The sequence below is a fragment of the Nerophis ophidion genome, linkage group LG17 (assembly GCF_033978795.1).
Source record: "Nerophis ophidion isolate RoL-2023_Sa linkage group LG17, RoL_Noph_v1.0, whole genome shotgun sequence".
Taxonomy (NCBI): domain Eukaryota; kingdom Metazoa; phylum Chordata; class Actinopteri; order Syngnathiformes; family Syngnathidae; genus Nerophis; species Nerophis ophidion.
This window is the reverse complement of record NC_084627.1, coordinates 8042942-8062191: the sequence shown is the minus strand read 5'-3', so window position 1 is coordinate 8062191 and position 19250 is coordinate 8042942. Positions and strand designations below refer to the sequence as shown.

General features: G+C 43.3%; 1 protein-coding gene across 1 annotated transcript in view; it reads left to right on the top strand.

Moving 5' to 3' along the window:
• heatr1 (HEAT repeat containing 1) overlaps nt 1-19250 on the top strand; it is a 66912-nt gene that overhangs the window by 17030 nt on the left and 30632 nt on the right. Inside the window, exons 14-28 of the mRNA XM_061876043.1 lie at nt 2280-2368; nt 2444-2655; nt 2729-2850; nt 3975-4172; nt 4246-4408; nt 4468-4616; nt 8045-8237; nt 8314-8486; nt 8562-8723; nt 13717-13956; nt 14029-14160; nt 14226-14329; nt 16469-16615; nt 18745-18863; nt 18989-19110. Of these exons, the coding sequence (XP_061732027.1) occupies nt 2280-2368; nt 2444-2655; nt 2729-2850; nt 3975-4172; nt 4246-4408; nt 4468-4616; nt 8045-8237; nt 8314-8486; nt 8562-8723; nt 13717-13956; nt 14029-14160; nt 14226-14329; nt 16469-16615; nt 18745-18863; nt 18989-19110 (2325 nt within the window). The remainder of the gene's footprint in view (nt 1-2279; nt 2369-2443; nt 2656-2728; nt 2851-3974; nt 4173-4245; nt 4409-4467; nt 4617-8044; nt 8238-8313; nt 8487-8561; nt 8724-13716; nt 13957-14028; nt 14161-14225; nt 14330-16468; nt 16616-18744; nt 18864-18988; nt 19111-19250) is intronic.

The window sequence follows — 19250 nt, the reverse complement described above, 5'->3', positions numbered from 1 at the left end:
AAGACCGCTGTAAAAGAGCACCTCCAGACAACTACAACCCTAGACTAACACCCACCCTTTAAATGTAAATAATCAAATGTATATACTTGTTTTACGCTTTCTGAGCTCACTATGGTCACCGCTCGCTGTACATGTCCTGCCAAGTCAGACCTCCACTGTTACAATGTCCATTTCTCAGATGATATAATAGTTGATGACTGAAGTGCTGATAGCAACCCAACCTAACTAACTTTTTTATGCTGTTTTGCAAGACCCGTGTCATGTGACCTCAAACTTGACACCTCATTGGCTGCTTCCGAGACAGAATCCATTGGTTCAGTCTTCATTTACTGGAATCGAGTCTTGCATTTTAAAACAGCAATTTTTTTCGCCTCTGAATTTGTTTGAAACTGAATTTTTATTTTCATTGAATTTTTAAACACTAAAATTGTCAGCATAATTTAATGTAAAAAAAATGTATTTCCGAAAATTCTAACAAAATATTTATTTAGATAAATTCAATTAAAAAAAAAAAAAAAAAGCATTCGTAATAAAGACACAAAGGAACCTCCACCTTGGTCTGACTACGGTCCCTTTTGAGCAAATCCAAAAAAGTGCCGTACTCTCCAGGTGACTTTTCCTATCCAAAATTTCTTCATTTGACTTTCTCTTCTCACGCCATGCAAAGAATCAACCGCCAGACCAGCAAACTTGATAGTTGATACTGTTTCCTGATTGGCTGTCAGCGTGTCACGCCCACTGATCACTGATCACTTCCTGCGTTGCTCGCTTACCAGAGAGCCTTTAATCATGCAACCAACCTAACTTCGCAACTTGCGCTTTCTTTCGATAAAGAAGCAAAGAAAATATCAAACATTTTATCAAACGCATTTTTTATTGATATCAATCATGTATTGCAATATATATTGATATCGTTTTATTGCCCAGTCCAAATCTAAAGGGACATCTTCTGCAACGAACAATAAAACAGTTGAGTATCATAATAAGTGTTGTCTAAGAAGGTTGTCATTCATCCAGGTCTTTGTCATCCAAGTAGGCTTCATCAGTTCCTGCTCATAGACTCCAAAGGTATTGACACCAGCTGCTAGACTAAATCTGACCCTTCAAAGTCTAAGACTATATCTGACCAATTGAAGTCTTAAGACTACACCTGACCCATCAAAGTCTTAAGACTAGATCGGACCCATCGAAGTCTTAAGACTAGATCGGACCCATCGAAGTCTTAAGACTACATCTGACCCATCAAAGTCTAAGAAAAGATCTGACCCATCAAAGTCTTGAGACTAGATCTGACCCATTGAAGTCTAAGACCTAATCTGACCCATTGAAGTCTAAAAATAGATCTGACCCATCAAAGTCTTAAGACTAGATCTGACCAATTAAATTCGAAGACTAGATCTGACCCATCAGTTGTTGAAGACTAGATCTGACCCATCAAAGTTTAAGACAAGATCTGACCCATTGAAGTCTTAAGACTAGTTCTGACCCATTGAAATCTAAGACTAGATCGGACCCATTGAAGTCTAAAAATAGATCTGACCCATCGAAGTCTAAGACAAGATCTGACCCATCAGTTGTCGAAGACTAGATCTGATCCATCAAAGTCAAAGACTAGATCTGACCCATTGAAGTCAAAAACTAGATCTGACCCATTGAAGTCTAAGACTAGATCTGACCCATCGAAGTCTAAGACTATATCTCACCCATCAAAGTCTTAAGACTAGATCGGACCCATCCAAGTCTTAAGACTAGATCTGACCTATTGAAGTCTTAAGACTAGATCTGACTTATCGAAGTCTTAAGACTAGATCTGACTTATCGAAGTCTTAAGACTAGATCTGACCCATCCTATTGAAGTCTTAAGACTAGATCTGACTTTTCGAAGTCTTAAGACTAGATCTGACTTATCGAAGTCTTAAGACTAGATCTGACCCATCAAAGTCTTAAGACTAGATCTGACCCATCGAAGTCTTAAAACTAGATCTGACCCATCAAAGTCTTAAGACTAGATCTGACCCATCGAAGTCTAAGACTAGATCTGACTTATCGAAGTCTTAAGACTAGATCTGACTTATCGAAGTCTTAAGACTAGATCTGACCCATCAAAGTCTAAGACTAGATCTGACCCACCTAAGTCTAAGACTAGATCCGACCCATGGAAGTCTATGAGCATGAACTGATGAAGTCTACTCAGATGCGAGTCAAACGTCTTCTAATACAAACCATAGAGTCCAGTTGCTATGGATTGAATGTTCTGATATCAAGTGTTGTTTTTTTAGACGGTGCTGAATGTTGTGGACTCTGAGGACACTGTGTCGTCTTTATTGTCTCTGCTGCAAAGAATCGATCAGCCTGAGGCCGACAGCTGGTCAGAAGAGTTTTGTTTTCCTTCATTTACACGCTTGAATCTCTGTAACCACGGCAACCGTCTCGTTTCCACCAGGCTACCGGTTTTAACAGAAACGGTGCGTTTACTGTCCGATTCCCCGCTGGGAAAGGGGGCCGACGAGGTGGTGCAGAAGATCAGCTGGGGGCTCGTGCCTTTCCTGGTGGTCACCTCCTCGTGTTTGGACTCCGCCCAGGTGCGCCTCGCACGGCAGGTCGGCGAGTGCTCAGTCCTCGCCCAGCACCCGCTCACCCTAAACTGGGCCAAAGGTAACCGAAGGAAGTTGCAGTGCTTCTTCTGAAAAATGCCGAGAGCTTGAACATGTTTCTTCCGTCCGCACAGAACTGCGTCAAGTGGTTAAGCGCAGCTCCAAAAACAATTTTGCCGATTTGGCCAACGAGCGACTGGTGTCAACTCTGAACAAGAACCTGGCCAGCATGGAGCTCTTCTCCAAACGAGACACTGTGAGTTTGATTTTATTTGTGGGTGAAATGTAAACAAGAAACTTAGCAAAGTACGGTGGAACCACCATTTTCCAAGTTTCCTCATTGTGGGATATATTAGAGGGGCTAGCTGTCTTATCAGTCCGGGATTCCTCTCTATGTCTAAGTCCACAGCAATTCCCTCCTCCTTTCCAGGTTGGTTTGTTGGCTTTTTTGGACCCATATTGAGTAATGAAAATAGAAAAAACTTGGTAAATGGTGGAGAGGTGGCACCTGAGAAATGGATTGGGCAAACAGGATGTGACACAGGGGCTCTGCCTCTCCAAACATGATCGGCGCCATCCAAAAAAAGTCTGCGGGCTATAGAGCGTTTTCCGTTCTGGCTCCAATACTCTGGAATGCCCTCCCGGTAACAGTTCGAGATGCCACCTCAGTAGAAGCATTTAAGGCTCACCTTAAAACTCATTTGTATACTCTAGCCTTTAAATAGACTCCCTTTTTAGACCAGTTGATCTGCCGTTTCTTTTCTTTTTTTCTATGTCCCACTCTCCCTTGTGGAGGGGGTCCGGTCCGAGGGGGTCCGGTCCGATCCGGTGGCCATGTACTGCTTGCCTGTGTATCGGCTGGGGACATCTCTGCGATGCTGATCCGCCTCCGCTTGGGATGGTTTCCTGCTGGCTCCGCTGTGAACGGGACTCTCGCTGCTGTGTTGGATCCGCTTTGGACTGGACTCTCGCGACTGCGTTGGATCCATTGTGGATTCAACTTTCACAGTATCATGTTAGACCCGCTCGACATCCATTGCTTTCCTCCTCTCTAAGGTTCTCATAGTCATCATTGTCACTGACGTCCCACTGGGTCATTATTGTCACCGATGTCCCACTGGGTGTGAGTTTTCCTTGCCCTTATGTGGGCCTACCGAGGATGTCGTGGTGGTTTGTGCAGCCCTTTGAGACACTAGTGATTTAGGGCTATATAAGTAAACATTGATTGATTGATTGAATACAGCGTACATGGAGACATAGTTTCCACACACAGGCATACTTGGCACGGTCTAAAAGTTTATAAAGGGAACATTTCCCCACAAGAGGGGCTGGTAGATGGAGGTTCCACTGTACTAACTGTGCTCCATGTTTCTGCATCAGCTGCAGAAGTTGGGTCAGTTGGGGGAGCGGCACTGTGGTTCTGGTGTAAGAGGGTCCACCTTCTTCCTGGTGGTAACGCGGATGCACCTGCTGGGCCTGGACCAGCTGGGCGAGACTGAACACCTGCTGACTGCACAAAGGATCTACGCCAATTTGGAGGCGCCGCTGTTGGAACTTATCAAGAAGCACGAGGACCAGGTGAGACTCGGTGCAGCATGTCGCCCGGTCCCGCTCCCCCTGGGGTTTGTCTGACACTTCCTGTCCGTAACAGGAAGCACCACCTGTTGCCTTGGTCCCGGAATCTTTCACCGAGGCACTGAACTTGTACCTGAACAGCCGCGCGCAGCAGCGAGACGGCGAGTACAGTCTCGTTTTGCTTTCTCTGCTGCGGGACTTCATCTCGTCTCTCAGGTGTCACGACGAGTCCTTCAAAGGTAAGCAAGGCTGTGATTGGCTCACGGCAGCCTCACCTGACAGGGTGTCTCTCCCCCAGCTGCCATGTGGTGGAACCCGGAGAAGCTGGACACCAACACCTGCTGCTACCTGAGTCTGGTCGCACGTGTTTTTGCGGTGGTCCTCGATGGCGCTGGCGAGGGTCCGACCGCCGGCAGCTTTCGAGAGTTCATGAAGCTGCTGGTCAAGGTGGGAGCTGCTGTCCATGCATTTGACATCTACTTATCTCTTCAAATGATTCATCCTGAATACCGTATTTACTACGCTGCGTCGCTAATTAATTTAAAACCTCTTCTCACTCCGGTGCTTACCAAAGGCATGCAGTAAATTTAGGCCTGCGCTTATAAATTTGAGTGTGATGTAAGGATACCATCATGAAAAGCACATTTAATTAAAAAAACTTTATTATGGTCCTACCTTTACTTATAAAGGAAGTCCATGCGCAGCTCCTTCTGATCAAAAGCATCGATAACTTGTTTATAGAAGTCTTCCTTATCTTTCTTCAGTTTTAAAAGTCTCTCTGTCTCGATGGAGATCTTCCTTTACCTCCTGCTTCGATTGATAGTCCAGTTTAGAAAACTGTTTTATTTTAGATATGTAATCCTCCATGTTAAAAGTGCAAGCGAGAGGAAAAAATAAACGATCGCTGCTCACTCTTGCTGTTTGTTGTCACTTCTTCTGCAGCCGAGTAGTCGCAAGAAGGATCACTAGCGCCCTCTACCACCAAGAGGCGGGAGTCATTTAATAACTCATATTTGACACACGCAGCTACGATATGTTAATAAAACATAACTGCTTACTGTTCTTTTTAGCATATTCAATAGCTTGGACCTTAAATCCTACTGAATAGCTCTTAAACTTCTTCCCTTTACGCGATTTCAAATTATTGAAATCAGCCTCCTCCATTTTGAAAATGATGACAGGTGTCACTTGTGACGTGACGAGTTTGACCCGGCGGAAATTCTAGGCATATGCTAATTATGCGAAACGAGTTTGACCCGGCGTTAATCCTGAGCCGGTGGTAATGCTAAGCATGCGCTAATTATTTTGCAAAACGAGATTGACCCGGCAGTAATTCTAGACAGGCGCATACTATATACCCGGCAGCAATTCAAAGAAATACGCTAATTCCATTTTGTCACAATTTTTCACAAAAAGACATTTTTTTATCTTAAATAAGTCTACCTTATTAAAACGTACGTCCGACATTGTGTTTGTGTCAGGTTCAAACATCAATGACATCTATTAAACAGACAAGAAGCAAGGAATTAATCAGAGACAGGATTCAAATTAGCTCAATGAGGAGAGCGCGTACACCTGTACTCTTGTACAGTGTCGTCCCACGCTCTGACGACGGAATTTCATTCCTCTTCTTTTATTTGGACTTTCCCTGATTACACGGCAACAGCTGTTTCTAAGGGGAGAGGGGGTCGTAAACAGCTGATGCCCTCGGTCACAAAACAGTTCAAAGAAAAGATGCCTACTTCCTCTACTTTGTAGATCTCGGGTCAAGACAAGATCGTCTTGTTGATCACAATAGATCAAAGAAACCGACACCTTCATGTCGCTTTCCCATCGTACACAGTGGAGTTTTACAAGCCTTTTGCTTGGTAAGATCAAAGACAACTTACATACAATTATTCTGACAGTCTGGTTTATACAAATGTTGGTGTATGAAACATTATGTTTTTTTAAACACCAACACTCTTTTTACAGACACACACTTTCCACCTCGGGTCTTAATTCAGTCTTTTTTTTCTCCTGTTATGAAACACACCGGAACCTCCATTGTCGACCTTAATTGGTTCTGGAACAGGGTTCGTAAATCCAAGTTTGTAAAGTGAAGCAAATTTCTCCACAAGAAAGAATATAAATATGAATAAGTGGTTCCAGCCTCGACCAAAGTCCATGTTTTAGTGAAGATCCACTTTCTCTCAAAACTGTTGCGGCTCTGCCAACATGCGTGCACACACGGAAGACCCCTTGGTGCCGTCACAAATGATCAGAAATCACAAAAATTCTTAAAATTAACAATCTTTTTGCTACAATAATAAACATTTAAAAAGTTTCAAATCCACTTACGGAGGAGCTGACGGCGAGAGAGACTGGATGGGAGGTAGTGCTGAACGAGAGGTAGCTCTCTTCCTCCGCTGTTAAATAAGTCTGCTTTGGCATACTTTTTTCGGAAAATACTCACGAGTGCCATATATTAGCCTCAGATACGGTATACGTTGCTAAATGAGTTATTTACACAGAAAAACGGCGTGGCGCAGTGGTAGAGTGGCCGTGCGCAACCCGAGGGTCCCTGGTTCAAATCCCACCTGGTACCAACCTCGTCACGTCCGTTGTGTCCTGAGCAAGACACTTCACCCTTGCTCCTGATGGGTGCTGGTTGGCGCCTTGCATGGCAGCTCCCTCCATCAGTGTGTGAATGTGTGTGTGAATGGGTAAATGTGGAAGTAGTGTCAAAGCGCTTTGAGTACCTTGAAGGTAGAAAAGCGCTATACAAGTACAACCCATTTATCATTTATTTAAAAAATGTGTAAATGTTTATTTAAAAACCCTTTTAAAGGTTTCTATATAACAGCAGTAAAACGGCTGATCAAACAAAACAGAAGTCATCATCATGGACCCACTAGCTCCGGAAGCTAGCTTTCTCATAAGCTGAACAAGCTCAATAACTCCACGGCGACATTTTGGTGAATTTACTCGGGAATTTGTGAAACTGAAACAATACAAAAAGAATGCCATTGTAAGTTAATAATACTAACACATGTGTTAGCGTATTAGATAGTGCTAACAATGTTCGCTTTGTTACATAACAATTGCAAATATGCATGAAAACCTCCCAACAGACATCACACATGGAACTGTTTAGTAAGTGAGAATTGTAAAACTTACCAATGAATGAAGAATCCATACGAGTAGAAACGCTATGGACGACTAGAAGCCGTTAATTGTTTGCTTGTTTTCTTATTCATGCTTTTATTTTATTTTTTCTGTATTTAGTAGTTATAATTATATGCTGTTACTTGTAATTGTATTGAGTTTGTGGACCCCAGGAAGACTAGTGGGTTTTTGTGGCAACCAGCTAATGGGGATCCTTAATAAAAATCAAATCAAAATCAAGACCGAACGGCACTTCTAGTTCTCGTTCAAAGCTCAGTCTAAACAGAAGGGCTGCGCTGCAGTGAGTCAACTCGCCCAAAAGGTGGCACCAAAGCACAACCAATAACAACTTTTCATCTATCTTTTTTTTTTAATTTATTTTTTATTTATTTATTTATTTTATTTATTTTTTTAAATTTATACTACCATATTGTATATGCACCTTAGGAGGAGCTGCTCCAATTTCGTTGTTCTTTGAACCTGTTCATTGCAATAATGACAATAAAACTATTCTATTCTATTCTATACATAAATAAGCCGCAGGGCTCAAAGCGTAGGGAAAAAAATAGCGGCTTATAATTCGAAATTTCTTTGTCCATTTATGCTCTCTGTCTTCCTGATTTTCCCCCGCAGTTTGAAAAAACTGTGGGGGTGAAAGAACATTTCCTCACCTTGTTATGAACTTTGACAGCCCATTTGAAATCTTTACCATGTCGCGCCCCTGGCAGGTTCACCTGCGCGACACAGTCACGCTCTTCAGGTTCCTGTGTGTGCTGTGGGGCTACAGCGGTAACCACGGAGACCAGCTCGGCGTGAGGGTGGACGCCGTCCTGCAGACCCGGGCGCTCTACATGGGCGGAGCCTTGCTGAGCGCCCAGCCTGCCGCCACGCTCGCCGAGCTGGCAGCCGCCGACTCACCTGGTAACGCTGAAGAATATCACGTGTTACTTTTACATTTGCCCTGACGACCGTGTGCACCTTTGTGTGTGTGTGTCAGTGGTCCCGTCCTTGCTGTGCTGTCTCACCTCTCCATTCCGGGAGGTCCGGAGGGCGGCCCTCAGCGCTCTGGAGAGTCTACCGGCTGCTGGCGCCTCACCCTTCCAGCCAATCATAGACAAGCTTCTAAAGATCTCCGAGGAGATTTTCGCCGACCCCTCCTACTTGAGCACAGTAAGAACTTTTTTTTCCCGCTTCCTGGTGGACGTGCGAGGTGGTGTGTGACCCCCGGCATGGTGTCGCCCTCAGGCTCTGGGGCAGCTTCAGGACCAGTGTGAGTCGGCTAAGAAGAAGAAGTGGTCGTCGCTGCAGGCCTCCATGCGTCACCTGATGCTGAGCATTCAGCAGCCCTGCTGTCCGTCCTATACCGGGGCCTGCCTGCTGGGGGCGCTGAACCACATCAACGGGCCGGTGAGTGCAGCAGCACCCCATAGTAGAGTTGTCTAGATCAGGGTTTTTCAAACTTTTTTGAGCCAAGCCACATTTTTTGAGTTGAAAAAATACAAAGGCACACCAGCAGCAGAAATCATAAAAAAATTGGCAATTGTTGGTTATGACTTTAAAGCTTACCGTATTTCCTTGAATTGCCGCCGGGGCGCTAATTAATTTAAAACCTGTTTCTCACTCCGGCGTTTACCAAAGGTATGCGGTAAATTTAGGCCTGCGCTTATAAATTTGAGTGTGATGTAAGGATACCATCATGAACCATTTTAATTTTCCTGAAGGAATCAATAAAGTACTATCTATCTATGTTCTGCCCTCACTGAATGTGTTGAGGTTATACAGCTTGGCAGACAGCTAACAACCAATCCAGGACGTTTTAATAAAGTTCCAAAGCAGATGAATCCATTTAGGCTCTTTATTGTTGTTGATCTTGCTTTGTCTTGCACTGGATTTTTCTTTTTTATTATTATTATTCTTGTAAAACTGAAATACACACAATGACAATGTATAAGCTGTATGATTCAATGAACATACTGAAATGTAATACACAATATGTAAACATTAGCTGTACACAAATATACAGCATTATTACCAAACAAATTCTGCTGAGTGTTGAAACTATTTCGATGGTGGAAATATACGACCGGCAGCCATTTTAAATCCTCAAACGTTCATTAAAACAGTGCACAAAAATCGTTTTTCAATACACATCTTACTATCAAATTTAGCCACTTTCCACCTTAGTATTGAGTTACATAAACAAGTTAAACAGTTTACTTACAGACTTATCTTTTCCAAGGCTTGTAAGAGTTAACACAACTCGTCTACTTCTCATTTTTTTATGAACTAAACTAACATCGTAAACCGGAAGTGCCAAACTAATAACGCACAGCATTTCCCATCGCCACAAGGTGTCAGTAATAGTCCACAATCAAACGGGCATAGCAATCTATGAAAAGCACATTTAATTAAAAAAAAAGGTTATTATGGTCTTACCTTTACTTATAAATGAAGTCCATGTGCAGCTCCTTCTGATCAAAAGCATCGATAACTTGTTTATAGAAGTCTTCCTTATCTTTCTTCAGTTTTAAAAGTCTCTCTGTCTCGATCGAGATCTTCCTTTATTACCTCCTGTTTCGATTGAAAGTCCAGTTTAGAAAACGGTTTTGTTTTAGATATGTAATCCTCCATGTTAAAAGTGCAAGCGAGAGGAAAAAATAAACGATCGCTGCTCACTCTTGCTGCTTGTTGTCACTTCCTCTGCAGCCGAGTAGTCGCAAGAAGGATCACTAGCGCCCTCTACCACCAGGAGGCGGGAGTTTTAATGACTCATATTTGTCACACACAGCTACGGTATATTAATAAAACATAGCTGCTTACGTTTTTTTTAGCGTATTCAATAGCTTGGACCTTAAATCCTACTGAATAGCTCTTAATCTTCTTCCCTTTATGCGAATTCAAATGATTGAAATCAGTTTCTTCCATTTTGAAAATTATGACAGGTGAAGTGTCACTCGTGACGTGACGAGTTTGACCCGGCGGAAATTCTAGACATGCGCTAATAAAAATAATATTTTGCGAAACGAGTTTGACCCGTCGTTAATCCTGAGCCGGCGGTAATGCTAAGCATGCGCATAATATAAACCCAGCGGCAATTCAAGGAAATATGGTAAGCAAGCATGCATCACTATAGCTCTTGTCTCAAAGTAGGTGTACTGTCACCACCTGTCACATCACAACCTGATGCATAAATAAGCAACTGCTATGTTAACCTAACATATTATGGTAAGAGTCATTCAAATAACTATAACATATAGAACATGCTATACCTTTACCAAACTATCTCTCACTGCTAATCCATAAATCCCATGAAATCTTCTTCCTTGATGTCTCTTCTAAACAACTCTGCCAACTCCAAAGGTATGCGCCGCTTCCTCTTGTCGTTTTCTGCTGCATATTTCACTACGTCCATCTTGTAATCTGCAGTACATGATTTCCTTTTCCGTACCATTTTTGTTCAGCCCTTCTCAGTTTTTATAAGTTACCGCCAACGTTGAAATTATCCATTTTAATAGCTACAGTAATAGCATATAGCATATAGCAGTTAGCATTCCATGACTCCCAATGCACTTCTGCCATGACCCTCCCGCGCCAAATTCTTATTGGCTGACGTGTGTGTGACGATTGCTAACATTTTCTTCGTCCCTTCCGCGAATGAGATAAATAATATTATTTGATATTTTACGGGAATGTGTTGATAATTTCACACACAAGTCGCTCCGGAGTATAAGTCGCACCCCCGGCCAAACTATGAAAAAAACTGCGACTTATAATCTGAAAAATACGGTACTAACAATCAATCAATGTTTATTTATATAGCCCTAAATCACAATTGTCTCAAAGGGCTGCACTAACTACAACGACATCCTCGGTAGAGCCCACATAAGGGCAAGGAAAAACTCACCCCAGTGGGACGTCGGTGACAGTGACTATAAGAAACCTTGGAGAGGATTGCATATTTGGGCAAAAAGTTAGCGGACATCCATCCGTCCATTTTCTACCGCTTATTCCCTTTTGGGGTCGCGGGGGGCGCTGGCGCTGGCGCCTATCTCAGCTACAATCGGGCGGAAGGCGGGGTACACCCTGGACAAGTCGCCACCTCATCGCGGGGCCAACACAGATAGACAGACAACATTCACACACTAGGGACAATTTAGTGTTGCCAATCAACCTATCCCCAGGTGCATGTCTTTGGAGGTGGGAGGGGCCTATCCCCAGGTGCATGTCTTTGGAGGTGGGAGGGGCCTATCCCCAGGTGCATGTCTTTGGAGGTGGGAGGGGCCTATCCCCAGGTGCATGTCTTTGGAGGTGGGAGGGGCCTATCCCCAGGTGCATGTCTTTGGAGGTGGGAGGGGCCTATCCCCAGGTGCATGTCTTTGGAGGTGGGAGGGGCCTATCCCCAGGTGCATGTCTTTGGAGGTGGGAGGGGCCTATCCCCAGGTGCATGTCTTTGGAGGTGGGAGGGGCCTATCCCCAGGTGCATGTCTTTGGAGGTGGGAGGGGCCTATCCCCAGGTGCATGTCTTTGGAGGTGGGAGGGGCCTATCCCCAGTTGCATGTCTTTGGAGGTGGGAGGGGCCTATCCCCAGGTGCATGTCTTTGGAGGTGGGAGGGGCCTATCCCCAGGTGCATGTCTTTGGAGGTGGGAGGGGCCTATCCCCAGGTGCATGTCTTTGGAGGTGGGAGGGGCCTATCCCCAGGTGCATGTCTTTGGAGGTGGGAGGGGCCTATCCCCAGTTGCATGTCTTTGGAGGTGGGAGGGGCCTATCCCCAGTTGCATGTCTTTGGAGGTGGGAGGGGCCTATCCCCAGGTGCATGTCTTTGGAGGTGGGAGGGGCCTATCCCCAGGTGCATGTCTTTGGAGGTGGGAGGAAGCCGGAGTACCCGGAGGGAACCCACGCATTCACGGGGAGAACATGCAAACTCCACACTGAAAGATCCCGAGCCTGGATTTGAACCCAGGACTGCAGGAACTTGGTATTGTGAGGCAGACGCACTAACCCCTCTGCCACCGTTAGCGGACATCCATTGTTTAATTTCATTAAGACACGCCTCCAGCTGACTACAATCCTGCATGTAGAGTTGGGTGTCATCAGCATAACAGTGAAAGCTAACACCGTATTTGCGTATGATGTCACATGTAGATGCTGAAGAGTACAGGGCCAAGGACAGAACCCTGGGGAACTCCACACGTTACCTTAACATAGTCCGAGGTCACATTGTTATGGGAGACGCACTGCATCCTGTCAGTAAGATAAGAGTTAAACCAAGACAGGGCTAAGTCTGAAATACCAATTCTTGTTTTGATACACTCTAATAAAATATTATGATCGACGGTATCGAAAGCAGTGCTAAGGTCGAGGAGCAGCAACATAGATGACGCATCAGAATCCATCGCTAGCAATAGATCATTAGTCATTTTTGTAAACAAACAAATGCTCCTAATTAGTCTGCTGACGTAACATATTGTGTCATTTATACACCTATTATTTTGTCAACATTATGAGGGACAAACTGTAAAAAAATAATGATTAATCCACTGGTTCATTTACTGTTAAGATCTGCTTATTTTCTGTTTCAACATGTTCTGTCTACACTTCTGTTAAAATGTAATAATCACTTATTCTTCTCTGCTTTGATACTTGACATTAGTTTTGGCTGATACCACACATTTGGGTATCGATGCGATACCAAGTAGTTACAGGATCATACATTGGTCATATTTAAAGTCCTCATGTGTCCACGGACGTATTTACTGACTTTATAAACATAATATGAATTTAAAAAAAAACGATTTTGTGACAATAAAACATTTTGATGAAATCATAGTAGTAGTGACTAGATATGCTCTTGTACTTGGTATCGTTATAGTGGATGTCAGGTGTGGATCCACACATGGCATTTGTTTACATTGTGACGCCGGTGAGCTATTGTATCCTCCTACGGTGTGTAGTGAAGCATGTTTAGCTATTCCTCCTCCTCCAGTGATAATGATACTTGTAAGAAACTCAATCTATTTGTCGCCATGGAGACGAGGATTAGTGATTGAGAAGTAGCTAAAACACACTAGCTAGCCATGTCTTAAAGCAGCTCTTCCTGAGGGCGTGTTCACCTTTGTCGTTAGTTTTTAGGCCAAAATGCGTCCGTTCTCACTTTTTTGTCTCCTTGTAAGTACTCTGTGTGTGCGCGCTGCCGAACATGCTCATCTGCTCGTGAAACCAGCAATGTCATGCCTGTAAAAAATAAAAAATAATATGGCGAACCGGTACTTTTCAAACATAATATAGTACCGTTTTTGATTCATTAGTACCGCGATACTATAATATACTAGTACCGGTATACCGTAGAACCCTACGCCAACGTGCTTTTTAAGACGCCCACAGCTGAGTGTGCTCCACCAGGATGTCCTGTCGGCACTACTTCCTGTCCTGGACCGGCTGCTCCACAACAACCCGGACACCTCCACCCTGCTGCCAGACGAGGCCCGGCTGCTGCAGCTGGTCCTGGTCAAGTACAACCCGGCCTCTGCCCCTCTGCTGGCGGCCGACCACAACTGCCTGGATCTCTTCATCAGAGCCCTGAGGACCCCCACTCCCGTGTTCCCGGGAGTGCCCAGCTGCCAGGTTTTAGCTCTGGACCAGGTCGGGCGTCGCATTTTCGTTTTTCTAAATGTGTCAACTTGGGAATGTACTGATAGTTTTCGGTCCTGTCAGATCACAAAGCCTTTCTTCAGCGCCCTGGGAGATGAGACAGTCCAACGCAAACTGCTGGCGGCCATGTTCGACCTGCTAGCGGACAACAGCAGCGCGCTGATCTCCAACGCCGTGGGCGGCGCCTTCAAATCGGTGAGCAGTCGTTGAAACGTGAAGCGGCTCAAGACGGTCATCCTTTCGCCTTCACCCTCGTGCAGATTGCCGTCGACTGCCAGCTGGTGGCCAACGAGCTGGCGCCGCCAGAAAGAGCCAAAGTGGGCGTGACGGTGCAGCAAACGCGGAGGAGCAGAATGCTGCAGAGGTGAAGCGTCTTCTTTTTTACCTGCCAGCATACTTCTCAGATGGTGTATGAAAAGTAAAAAAAGCCTTTTTTTTTTAGTTCCAAACGAATAAAATGAGCAAATATGCTAGCATTAAATGTTAGCATGCTAACATATGTGATGTAAGCAAGTATCAAAATCGATGATTTTTAGTGTTAAACGTACAAAATCTGCCAAAACACTATTATAATGAGTTAGCTTGCTAACATAGGATAATTAAAATAGTGTCAAGTATCAAAAGCCATGATTTTTAGGTTTTACAGATAAAATTAAGTAAAATGGTAGCATTATTATCGCATTAGCATTTTTTTTCCCCATTGTTTTTATTCTTTTTGTAATATTTCTCTATTTTGTTTCCTTTTAAACCCCCATTATTTACTTTTTACTTTTTTTTTTTTTTTCTCAACTCTGTACACTGCTGCTGGAATTTTAATTTTCCTGAAGGAACTCTCCTGAAGGAATCAATAAAGTACTATCTATCTATCTATCTATCTAAAAACTTAACATGCTAAGATGGCGCCAAGTATCAAAATCGAGGATTTTTAGCGTTAAACGTACAAAATCTGCCAAAACGTTAATATAATGAGTTAGCTTGCTAACATAGGATAATTAAAGCTGTGCCAAGTATCAAAAGCCATGATTTTAGGGGTTTAACAGATACAATTAAATAAAAAGCTAGTATAACAACTTAGCATGCTAACGTTTACATGTTATAAAAATGTAAACTGTTGGCATATCTACAAGATGGAAATATGTGTCGAAACCCATGACTTTTAGATTTAAATGACCAAAATTAGCTAAAATGCTAGTATAAAACATTAACACGCTAATGTTAGCATGATTACATGAAAAAAGTTTGCATACTTCTGAGATGGTGTATGAAAAGTAAAAAAAGCCATTATTTTTTTTAGGTCCAAATGGATAAAAATAGCAAACATGCTAGCATAAAATGTTAGCATGCTAACATATGTGATGTAAACATACTTCTAAGATGGCGCCAAGTATCAAAATCGAGGATTTTTAGCGTTAAACGTACAAAATTTGCCAAAACGTTAATACGAGTTAGCTTGCTAACATAGGATGATTAAAATATTGTCAAGTATCAAAAGCCATGATTTTCAGGTTTTACAAATAAACTTAAATAAAATGCTAGCATGAAAACTTAGCATGCTAACGTTTACATGTTATAAAAATGTAAACAGTTGGTATATTTACAAGATGGAAATATGTGTCGAAACCCCTGACTTTTGATTTAAATGACCAAAATTAGCCAAAATGCTAGGATAAAACATTAACACGCTAATGTTAGCATGATTAGTTTTTAACAGATAAAATAAAAAAAAGCTAGCATCTTTACTTCACATATGCTAGCATATTTGCTAATTTTATTTGTTTGGATCTAAAAAATTGTTTTTTTTTACTTTTCATATGCCATCTCAGAAGCATGCAAACTTTTTTCATGTAATCATGCATAATATTAGCGTGTTAACGTTTTTTTCCCTAGCATTTTAGCTAATTTTGGTCATTTAAAAGTCATGGGTATCGACACATATTTCCATTTTGTTCCCAGTATAACAAGGTAACGTTAGCATGTTAACTTTTTATGCTAGCCTTTTGGTTTCAATCAACCCCTGTTCGTAGCACAGAGAGCATGCTCATCAAAATTTCCGCTGGAATTTTCTAGTTTTATATACAGTTGCCTCATGTGAACTCAAACTTGTAATAAATAAATCACCCCTCTTCAGTATCCTACTGTGCAATATTACCCTTCGAGTGCAATACATCTTACACTGATTTTTATTACTCCGTTACTCTTGTCTTGTTCTGTATATTGTACACTATTTGAATATATTGTACAGGATTGCTTATTATTTCTATTTCAAATCTTATTTTTTTATCTTTATTACTTCTTGTTTTATTTATTTTTATCCCATATTTGTTCCCACTACCGCACCTTAAGTTGGAGTCCTTAATCTCGTTATATGCAAATATAATGACAATAATGTCCATTCTGTTCTATTCAAACATGAAATAGCCGGAGTAGCTTTGGCATATTCCCGCTATCCAGTGCAAACAAATCCTGCTTGGCGGAGGTAATGACTGCTGCCGTCCCTCCTCAGGAAACCTGAAGATGGCGGTGATGGCGCTCGGGAAGGGGACGGCGTTTCCTGGCACCGAGTCACCCTGATCCTGGAGATGCTGCAGCACAAGAAGAAGTTGAAGCGAGCCCAGACGTTGGTGCCCGTTCTCTTCTCGCTGTTGGCCAGGTAAGGTGAAAAGTCCCTGCGAGGAGAATGTTGTGTTCGGACCAGATGTTCCTCCAAGGGATTTTAAGTTTCTGGTCAATAGGGGTGGGCAATATCGCAAATTTGGGTATCGATACCGATCCGATCCGATACCGGCCAGTATCGCCGATACCGGAAATGTCGTCATCTGATTGGGGGACAGGGGGAGACTTCGGGGTATCGATACTTTTGAAAAACAAATTTGTACTTTTGCCTTTATTAACGGATTATGATAATAATACAACACAGGACAACGATTTAAGTCAAAAAATAAAATATCCATCCATCATTTTCCGCTTATCCGAGGTCAGGTCGCGGGGGCAGCAGCCTAAGCAGGGAAGCCCAGACTTCCCTCTCACCAGCCACTTCGTCTAGCTCTTCCCGGGGGATCCCGAGGCGTTCCCAGGCCAGCCGGGAGACATAGTCTTCCCAACGTGTCCTGGGTCTTCCCCGTGGCCTCCTACCGGTTGGACGTGCCCTAAACACCTCCCTAGGGAGGCGTTCGGGTGGCATCCTGACCAGATGCCCGAACCACCTCATCTGGCTCCTCTCGATGTGGAGGAGCAGCGGCTTTACTTTGGCAGAGCTTCAGTCCGAAACCAAGTCCATGGTTCTCGCCCGGAAAAGGGTGGAGTGCCATCTCCGGCTTGGGGAGGAGACCCTTCCCCAAGTGGTGGAGTTCAAGTACCTAGGAGTCTTGTTCACGAGTGAGGGAAGAGTGGATCGTGAGATCGACAGGCGGATCGGTGCGGCGTCTTCAGTAATGCGAACGTTGTATCGATCCGTTGTGGGGAAGAAGGAGCTGAGCCGGAAGGCAAAGCTCTCAATTTACCGATCGATCTACGTTCCCATCCTCACCTATGGTCATGAGCTTTGGGTCATGACCGAAAGGATAAGATCACGGGTACAAGCGGCCCAAATGAGTTTCCTCCGCCGTGTGGCGGGCTCTCCCTTAGAGATAGGGTGAGAAAATAAAATTTTTATTACAAAAGTAATATCAATAGCAATAAAGTAATGCAAATAAGGTGCAAACAACTACTGAACCTGGCTTGCCGCCTCAAAACACACAAACACTTAAGGTAAATAACAAAACTCTAGTTATTGAACAAAGTTGTAAACATGAACACAAAACAAAAGAACTGAGAAATTCAAATAAAAAAGTGATATCAATTACAATAAAGTAGATAGTGCAAATAAGGTGAAAACAAATACTGAACTTGGCTAGTCGCCTCACAACACACAAGAATTTAAGTAAAAAAAGAAAACACTAGTTATTAAACAGTTGTAAAAATGAACACAAAAGAACTGAGAAATTCTTATCGTTATTTTAGTGCAATAAAATACTTTACAGTTTACAACCAAGAGTGAACGTCGGAGCGAATTATACTGATGTGTGTGTGCGAACGCACCAGGCGTTATGTTATTTGTAATTATTTTACTTTATTTTGGGTTGAAGATGAAATTGTAAAGGGTTTTTAAATGTCCTTCGCGACCCATCACTAGGGAGGAGGGTGGAGTGGTGAGGAGCGCTGCGCTCACATTTTTTTTTAAATCGGAGTGATTCGCTTAATTTGGTGAAGTATCGATACCATCACGCCAGTATCGATACGATACCGATACTCACCAAGTATCGATACGCCCAGCCCTACTGATCAATCCCAAATTCTTTTGATGACAAATAAACTGAGTTTAAATGATCACCTAGAACATAATAGGTGTTTTGCAATTTATTCCAAAGCTTTGGAGAGACCAACCTAAAAACAACACATTCAAATCGCGTCGCCCTGTTGATCTAAAACATTGCGGACGTGTTGTCTTATTCGATATGTCCCTCGCCCCCACCCTCCAGAACGAATACACATGTCTATTGTCCTCCTTAGCTGGGCACAGGATGAGATAAGAAGGGAGTATTGCTACTCCTCACATTCCTAAAGCCAAGGTTAACTTGCAGTGTACCATGGACATGAGATTATAAAATAGAAAGAGTACTAATGGAAAACCCTAGCTATTTCAAATTTGACTATAGAAAGAAATAACTCGTAGATATCTATCTCTGTCAAGAGTGACACCTGTCACGTGACAAACACACGCTTGTCCTGCGTCTTCCTCAGGAGTCTGGAGGCGTCTTCCGTGGAGCGGGCCAACATGGAGTACACCAAGCAGCTGCTGCTCGGCTGCCTGCTCAACATCTGCAACAAATTGGCGCCTGACGGACGACCCGCCGGGCCAGGTGGGTCAGCAGGGGTGAAGACAGCTGTGGTCGGAGCAGGATGGATGTTGTTGTTGTTATTCTCATCTTCTACCTGGGTGGGCGGGGCTTAACGCGCCTTGAAGGATCTGATTGTTGACTTGCAGACTTCCTGGATGAAGACAAGTTCAGTGTGGAGTTGGTGGTCCAGTGTGTGCGTGTGTCCGACGTGCCGCAAACCCACCATCACGCTCTGCTGCTGCTCGGCGCCATCGCCAACATTTTCCCTGTGAGTATTTGGACTTTTTCAAATGTATTAATCAATCCAACACAACGATACCATTGTCAGCTTCAAACACTGATGGCATTTGTTTAACAAGACAAGAAGAAAGGAATTAAACAATCAATCAATCAATCAATGTTTATTTA